This window comes from Apium graveolens, chromosome 2 (assembly GCF_009905375.1).
Source record: "Apium graveolens cultivar Ventura chromosome 2, ASM990537v1, whole genome shotgun sequence".
Taxonomy (NCBI): Eukaryota; Viridiplantae; Streptophyta; class Magnoliopsida; order Apiales; family Apiaceae; genus Apium; species Apium graveolens.
In genome coordinates this window covers 193,134,744-193,143,214 of record NC_133648.1, presented here as the reverse complement: position 1 = coordinate 193,143,214, position 8,471 = coordinate 193,134,744, and the positions used below count along the sequence as shown (strand labels likewise).

The 8,471-nt window shown below is 31.9% G+C and overlaps 1 protein-coding gene across 1 annotated transcript; it reads right to left on the bottom strand.

Annotated features, from left to right (window-relative positions):
* Positions 1–1,600: 1,600 nt before the first annotated feature.
* LOC141708030 (ureidoglycolate hydrolase) lies at positions 1,601–7,684 on the bottom strand. The gene is made up of 12 exons (XM_074511497.1): positions 7,371–7,684; positions 6,838–6,923; positions 6,342–6,416; positions 5,777–5,905; positions 5,117–5,203; positions 4,758–4,960; positions 4,568–4,670; positions 4,137–4,228; positions 3,781–3,843; positions 3,302–3,542; positions 2,257–2,297; positions 1,601–1,990 (listed from the first exon to the last, which is right to left on the bottom strand). Exons 1-12 carry the CDS (start codon positions 7,572–7,574, stop codon positions 1,893–1,895), a joined length of 1,422 nt encoding a protein of 473 aa, XP_074367598.1. The 5' UTR covers positions 7,575–7,684; the 3' UTR covers positions 1,601–1,892.
* Between the last annotated feature and the right edge of the window lie 787 nt (positions 7,685–8,471).

The window sequence follows — 8,471 nt, the reverse complement described above, 5'->3', positions numbered from 1 at the left end:
AAGTTAGAGAAGTTAAACATAGTAAATTTGTAAATTACAATTTGTTTAACATGATGAGTACACGATATTGTTATGTAATTTTAGGAATTTGCAGGTGAAAAACATATCGATGACTTAATAAATTTTTTCAAGCTACGTACCTAGTTTACAATTAACTGAGTCAATTGTTTTGAATAAATAAACTTAAACTATACAAAGTAAATTAATTTTTAACTATTTTTATACAATATATCTCCCGCAAATGATATGTCCAATATTATTAAAGCAAATGTTGAAGTTATGGAACATTTCATTTTACATATTACTAAAATTGAAATAAAATTATTCAACACTTTCAATATATAGACTTATGGAATAATTCATTTTACGTATTACTAAAATTGAAATAAAATTATTCAACACTTTCAATATATACACTTATATTATATTTAGTTGAATTTGAAAATGTATTTATTATTTGCAGAAACTACATGTTGTACAGGAATGAGTTGATAGTTACGAGTAAAGAACGCACCCTCTCAAGTACGGATCTTTGACTCTTAAATTACATTTTGCATTATTCATGTACTAAGGAACACATTATGACATTATCATATTATGTTTACCACTACTACTCTATAACTGTTAAACGTACAGTTTCTATAGCTGAGAAAACCGTCAACGTAATGTTAAAATCTTCAATTTATTTCAATATCAGGTTCCATTACGGACTGAAAATAACAAAGAAGAGGAAGTAATTCGGTAACAAAAAAAAAGGTCCCACCCAATCCTTTCTAAACGGTTTTCCAAATATGTAATTCCATTCATTTTATCTTCTTCTGTTTTCTGGGCACCCTCATAAAAAAAATAACAATACGCATCCAAACTCCTAATTTTGGAAAAGTAGTTCCGTGTAATCACTTGATTGTTCTCTCAATTTATTAAAAAACTAACGACACGCGAAACGGGCATCCATAGAAGGATACGCAAAAGAGACAACTACAAATATGATTTTCAGAATTTTTTATATTACGGAAAGATATTTGACTCGAACAGATTTGGTATCATAGTGAATAATTAAAATCCAAATCTAATATAACTAGATTTCTAAAATTCAAAAATGTATTTAAAATTCTCGAATTCCTAAAATGTAGGTCTTGTTATTGCCGGAGCTGTGTATTCTATGGAGATTTATAGAATTTTTTGGATAGTGTAATAAATATAGATTTTTGAAAATTATTTAAATCCGGTGGTATTCGGTAGTAATTGTAAAAAAAATATTGAAATAGATTTTAAAAAATACATTAAAATATTTTTGTATTCGATTTGAATTGTAAAAATTCATTAAAATTTCATAGTATTCAAAATTTCGTGAATTTTTTTATTTGATGAATTTGTAAATGTATTTTTAATCTTTTGATATCTCTCTAAAATGCATGTGATTTTGAAAAAATTTGGGAAAACTCTATTAAATCATCAAAGACTCTACGAGAATTTTTTTATCAAACTCCTTAAAATCCGCATAAGTTAAAATCAACAACAATATTACAAAATTCATGAATTATTATCGCTCCTTTAAAATCTAGATCGAATATGCCCCTGCAAGTATGTGTGCAATATAGACATGGAATGGTCCCTAGCAGTAAATCATTGGTACACATCAGATCTTCTCATAAATTGTGAGATAACATCAATGGAGGGGGCTGGAAATTTCTGCTACTAACTCCCCTGATGCCATTTTCACCGGTTACAGACTCAGTGAGAACTGACATTTTCTTCATGTTTATATAATTCTTATGTTAATATTTATTATTTATTCTGGAACCTAGCATTACATGATAATTAGAAAACAGTAGAATTCCGATCATTTGAGAAGTTCTCCTGTTGTAAAGGGATGCCAGGTGAATTGGTCATCAGTATAGGGACAGTTTGGCAAGGGTCAGTGCCAATACCTTGACCCCGTTTGCCATATCATCAAGGGATGCAAATTCTTCAGGTTTATGGCTATATCCTGCAAAATCAATAGTTCCTTGTAAATGACAACCTTACTTTCTTGTTACATAAATAATTCATTTGTCAAGTCACGAGGATAAAAATATCTGTAATGCCTTGAGTTTTGTAGCAATACAATTTAGACTTATCAGTGATTGTGTTCGGTTTCAGCTTTATATTAAAGTTACCCTAATAAAATTACTTGTCATGATTGATTAGGATAATGAAAAAGAGTAGAATGCCGCTGGCTCAGGGAATCAGGCAATGAGAAGATTAAGTTCATACCTCTGTAGCATGGAATAAATATCATTCCCATTGGAGATATTCTGCAAAAATTAAAAATATGCAGTTATGTACTACCGAGACAAGGATAACAAGAAAAACAATAGCACACTTCTATTTCGCTGGTAATGAGGCATGAGCAACATAAAATCAAAGTATGTTGGTGCTAATGTTAAGTTACACCTGAAACATTAAACAACTTACAACTGAAACTTTCTATCGTACGTGGAAAAGATAAAGAAAAAAATAAAAGAAAGAAAGACATATGATAACAATTTCAGGTACATTTGGTACTTGATGCTTTCATTATAATGTAATGATACAGCACTACGTCCAATATATTCCCCTAGATAAAAAGGCTTCTTACAAGGGAAAACCATGTGTTCCATGGCTTATTTACAATTTTTAGGGAACAAATATAAACTGTATAATATGTAATTTCTATAATAAACATATCTGCCCGTTATCTTTATCGTTGCGCAGACCTTTATTCACCTACCATAACTCTACATGAGAAGTTCTTAACCTTTTTTAGCTGCATATACGTCGATATTTAACATAGTAGATTCAAACATTCATTAACATGCATGTCAAGCAGGTTTATATGTATAGTTTCTCATGGCTTTCATACTATACACATCTAACTGGAGCTTGATAAATACGAATTCTAATGACCAAGTCTACAGACAGCCTGTTTTCTATATACACAGTCACTGACAATTAAAATGGATTTTATTGTTTCCAAAGTAAATTGTAAACTTATGGAAAATGCTATATAAAGTTGGTATTAAAAACAAAAAAAAAAATATCTGGGTTAAAGAGAATATTGTTCAAGTTCCAAAATCAGTTCAATTGGTGACACAGTTGAAGGCTTAAAGCTAGAATCATCAACTAATCTTGATACTGCAACAAACAATAGAGGTGAAAACACTTACAGTAAAGCCAAAAACTGTTTGACATTAATAACTAATCCATTCATAATAGTAGGGCAGTTTCTACGAAGTATTTAAGAATCTAAGTATAAAGTATCCACCTCACTTTGACTTACCTGGCCATAAAGAGTGAATCATGATAAGCTCTGCTAATCATCAATTTGTATGTTAGGTCTAGCTCCAATGCTGCTAATTCCATTGCCTTAATTACCGAATCATCGGAAAGGGCAGGTGGATCTTGGTTGACAATTTCAAATTCCGAAAGCTTGACGCCACGCTTTTTAGATATGGCTATAGCTGATTGATGAATTTTCTCAATTACAATATTTCTTCTCTTTTCATCAATATCCCGTGTATCTGCAAGAAAAACAAGTTTAATTTTTTCAAATATTATAGGCACGGTGTTTTCCAAAAGATACAAGGCAATCTTTTCAAAAAATATAAAATACTATTTTAAGTACTATACCAATAACAAGCTCTAAAAAAAGTAAAGACACGAGAAAAATATTAGACCAATTTATATAAAAAAATGTTATGTTGGCAGCCTTCTCCAGAACTGGAGTTCAAATCCTCTCAGATCACTTAAAAGACGTACCTATTTCCAGGTGTGCTTTACTTGGAATGCTATTGATAGCTCGGGGATGCAGGTCCATTATACCTTGAAAAACATACAGCATTTCAAACTGAGAAATATAGTGCCAAGGTAAAGATCGAAAGTGATCACTTAATTAGATGGACACAAATAGGTAATTTGTGTCATCCAACTAATTAAAAGCTAACTGTTCCAGAAGGTTTAAAGCAACTGCTGATCTTGCAGACTCTTGATTTCTTTACAAGGACCTAAAGCTATAGCATGATTGATGACGCATTCGTTTGTTTGGTTTACCTTGTATGATAAGCTCTGGATATGGCATATATATGCATATACAAGATCAAAAGAAAAAAACTCACCAATGGTACCGACAGTGTCAACTGATTCAGATTCCAGTACATGCTTCTCCACAGCTAATGTCAGTTCTGCAGCAGCCAATCCTGCATCATTTCTGCTTCAAGTATTCATGCAAGGACTAAGGTGTGTAGGAATAATCAAAGCATTACTGTAACAAATAGTAGTAAATATGATAAAAAAACAAGAAAGAAAGAATTAAAGTTTTCCACGACATTGCAGATTACTTTGAAACTATGGAAAGAAAAATAAGCACGATATATTACAAGAAGATATGAGAGATCGAATTAAATAAATACCATACTGGTGAATATACATGATAAAAATTAAACATGCAGTGCTGTGTTCAAAAACCCAGTTCGTTTTAAGATTGGAATACATGTTTAATTCAGAGTGTGCCCAAGGCCAGCCAACCAGTGTCTCCTAATATGCTCACCTATCCGGCATCAAGACGGCACCTGCATGACCTCCATTGCCTTCAAAATCCACTTTGATGCTTGCAGGAGCCGCAATTGCCGTCACTATACCAATTGAAATACCTGAACCAAAAAATATTACTATGTTGGTTGGTAAAAAAGAATTTGTGGCAAAAAGTATACATCATGATTATTAGAATAGCATTTAACCTTCTTTTTCAAGTATAGGGCCTTGCTCTATGTGCAGCTCAATAAAAGCTGAATAACTTCCTTTCTCTAGAAATACACTTGACAGCTTCTCTTCATCTTTTTCATAACCAGCAAAGCTGGCTGCATCAAGAAATGAAGTATTGTGATTATCAACTTTATTCCTCAAGGATTTAGCAAGTTCCTCACTTCCTGCTAATAAACGGCTGCACATTACAAACAGAATATGAGAAATCTACAGGAGAGCATGTATTATCTTAAAATATACCTTGAAAGGAAGAAAGAAACAGGATATTAAAAAAAAAATGAAAAAGTTACACAATTACCATGAGACGGAAATTATAATTACAAACGGTCCATACCTTCCCAAGCAGCTGATACCAAACCTGGTTGGTTCTTCAGAGGTGAACATGATCACCTCCAACGACTTTTTAGGTTTAAAGCCAGACCTGTACATTTTTAAGCGTTCTAAGAAAAATTAGCTGCAGAAAAGGATATGGCATGAGAATACTTACATACTACTGACCGTGCCATTTATCGATGTGAAAAGGCAAGTATTTTATATTGGTCAACTGAAAGCAAATCAAATGGCATTGATAATAGATATCAGTTAAGTTGTGCATTAATATATTTAGTGAAAATCATCAAGAGGATGTATGCAATATCACTTTAAGGAGATTATATATACGCCATCTATGTCCGGCTAGCTTGGTAAACCATAATCATTTGTGTGCCTGCTACAGGTCATGTCAACTAATGTGCAAATGGCGAATCTTCTTAGATAATTCCATCAATTACATATAGCTCTATTTTAATCTTTAACAATCATTTTTGTATTGCCACTCACTTGGTCCTCATTCCAGTACAACACTTCTTTATGGATATGACTCATTTTGGCACAATTCAAAACTATCAGAAATGAAGATGGAGTGTGTGTGTGTGTGTCTTTGTGTTTGTGTTTGTGTGTGTTTTGATCAAATATAAGTGTAGCTTATATATACTTCATACTAATATCAGCATACCTCTTCAGTACATTAATGGCTTCTATAGCACCCAATACACCAACAACCCCGTCATATTTTCCGGAATATGGAATAGCATCTATGTGAGAACCCGTTGCAACGGCACCAATCTCTGGTTCATTGCCTTCCCTGGATCGAGAGTACAAAGCAGTGTAAAAAGAAAAATCTCATCATGCAAAGCCTCGAAAAGATTTGTATATTTTTAAAAAGTGTTAAAGCTAAATAAAGATAATGACTTGACAGCCTATGATTTATATATACACACTATAAAATGCAGCTAGAAACTGTCCACATGCAATATTAATGAGATCAATGACAAGGTATACATTGTACTAGACAATGTAGCAGCCAGCAATATTGTGTGTCAATATGCAGCCGTAAGCATGAGATCATGGTCTGTTTTATGCAGCGTCTAGTATCAGTAAGTATTACTATGACCAATTGGTATTTCAACATTACACCAACAGCAACATGCTTTAGGCTCAATCAAATACAGTTCTAGGAAACACATTATGTAGGCAATTATTTAATAAGAATCTGAAGCCATAACTATGGTATAGCTTACCACCGACCAAAGATATTCCCCACAGCATCTTCTCTGACAGAGAGACCAGCAAGTCCCATCAAATTTTTGACATACCTGCACATTTAAATGAAGTGTATGATGATCCATATCATGTTCAAGGTCAAAATTTTAATTTTGCATTCACATTGAATGAACATACGATGCAGATAGACAGCTGACAAGTTGACAAATATTTAATGATGATCCTCAAGAAATAAATATGATAATAGCCTGGAACCTTGTAAAATACATCTTAAAAGCTGTTGATTAAGCAGTGTACTTATGTTTTCTGCTTTATAGTTCACTGAATCAAATCTAGAACTACATTACAATATTCAGAAATATAATATATGTAAATGAAATTGTTATTTCTGTCGTGTCACTTCAATCACAGAAATGCATTTCGTAGATCACACATATATGTTTCCTATGCATAAATTATTGTACACATCATCAGGTATGGGAAAATAAAAAAGACAGATATCACCCCGCTTACCTTCTAGCTATTACATCCTTATCACTATATAAGATCCTTGTTACTGATGGGGCTGGTGAATCCGAAAAAGTCGAAAGCTCATCAATCTACATAAGACAAGTGATCAATTCTGAATAAGTGCAACAAAAGTGATATTAAAGGGGGAATACCAAGTTAAAAATAACACATATCAAATACTTTGCAATATATATAATTCAAACTAATCATATTCCCCTTCGAGCATAAAAAAGCTTTACGACACATATTCAATATGATCTTAAAATGCCACAATATGACAGCTAATTTAACAAATGTCCAGCTCAGTACTCCTAAGCTTAAAATTAACTTCAAACTGTGACACTACAGCATCAAAACCATTAACCATCAAATATAACTTTATTTCACAATATAATATGCAACTGTGATATGATCATAAATTTCATTAAAAAAACATTAAATTCTACATAGATTAGAAAATTCCCCTCAAACAAAATACAAAACACACACACCTGAAAAAAAGGAAATTAAAGAATCTGAAAAAGTCGAAAAATAACCTGTTTCTGCAAACTCTCAGAATCAACAGATAACAAAGCAAATGAACTGGGCAAGTGGGAATCTTGAATTGGATACCCAGAAAAGTCTTGCATAGTTTTAGTAACTGGGTCTTGTTCATAATTATTACTACATAACACTGTATTATAGTTACGAAGACATATGAACAAAAGGGTTACAAGAAAAGAACAACATTCGAAAGCCATCTTTGTTTTGGTACTTGTTGAGTGTTTGATTGCACTTCTATACTAGGTGATGTGTGAAGTGGAGTACACTGTTTGAATGTGAAGCACGTGGGTTGTAATTGTATAATCATATAAGTTTATCCTATGATGTCGATAGTTAATGACGAATCTTCGCTAAACAATATCGGTTCTTTACCCCTTACTCCCTAGTTTTAATTAGGAAGGAAAGTAAGAGTAGTGGGGATAAAGTAGTTTCACTCGAAAATATGTGATAATGAATATAAATTTAATAAACTTTCACTCCAAAAATTGGATGAAAGGACTTTACTACTTATCACTTACTTTCTTCCCTTTAAAAAACTAAGAAGGAGGCCTTAGTATTAGGGGAATCAATAAATAAAAAAAGATTCTCTTTCACGGCACCCTTATAAAACACTCAGACAAAATATACTAGTTTTTTTATTCTTTAAAGGTAATCAAGAAATAATAAATCAAAAATACTGACCACCAAACTTGCTTTTAGCCTACGATGATGAGTGGAAGAAATCGATAGGTAAAAGACACGAATTTTTTTCAGAGCTATTGCATTATATGTCACAAATTTTGTTGAACTCATTATATTTTAAAGTAAAATTAATATATATTTTAAAGTAAAATTAATATATATCTTAAAATAATGAAAAAATTAAATATATGTGCGTGATATAAACGGGTAATAAGTATCGCCGTCATAACACATTGAATTGTAAATCCTATCCGTCTAAATATAAATAATTATCGGTTATTATATTCATGTTCATAATTTTTTATATTCTTTCACAACAACAGTGTCACAAACTAATAATTCGAACATGTCAAACATAAATGTAATACAATTATGTTAATTCAAACATGTTAAACACGAATGGCATAAAATTA

Bases quoted from the DNA above. Each gene is read 5' to 3' on its own strand.
- LOC141708030 (XM_074511497.1), bottom strand. From the start codon at position 7,574: ATGGCTTTCGAATGTTGTTCTTTTCTTGTAACCCTTTTGTTCATATGT. The intron at 5,906-6,341 runs GTAAGCTATACC...CTCTCGATCCAG, and splicing joins GGGAATATCTTTGGTCGGTG to GGAAGGCAATGAACCAGAGA. The intron at 4,229-4,567 runs GTGAGCATATTA...TACTTGAAGCAG, and splicing joins GCCGTCTTGATGCCGGATAG to AAATGATGCAGGATTGGCTG.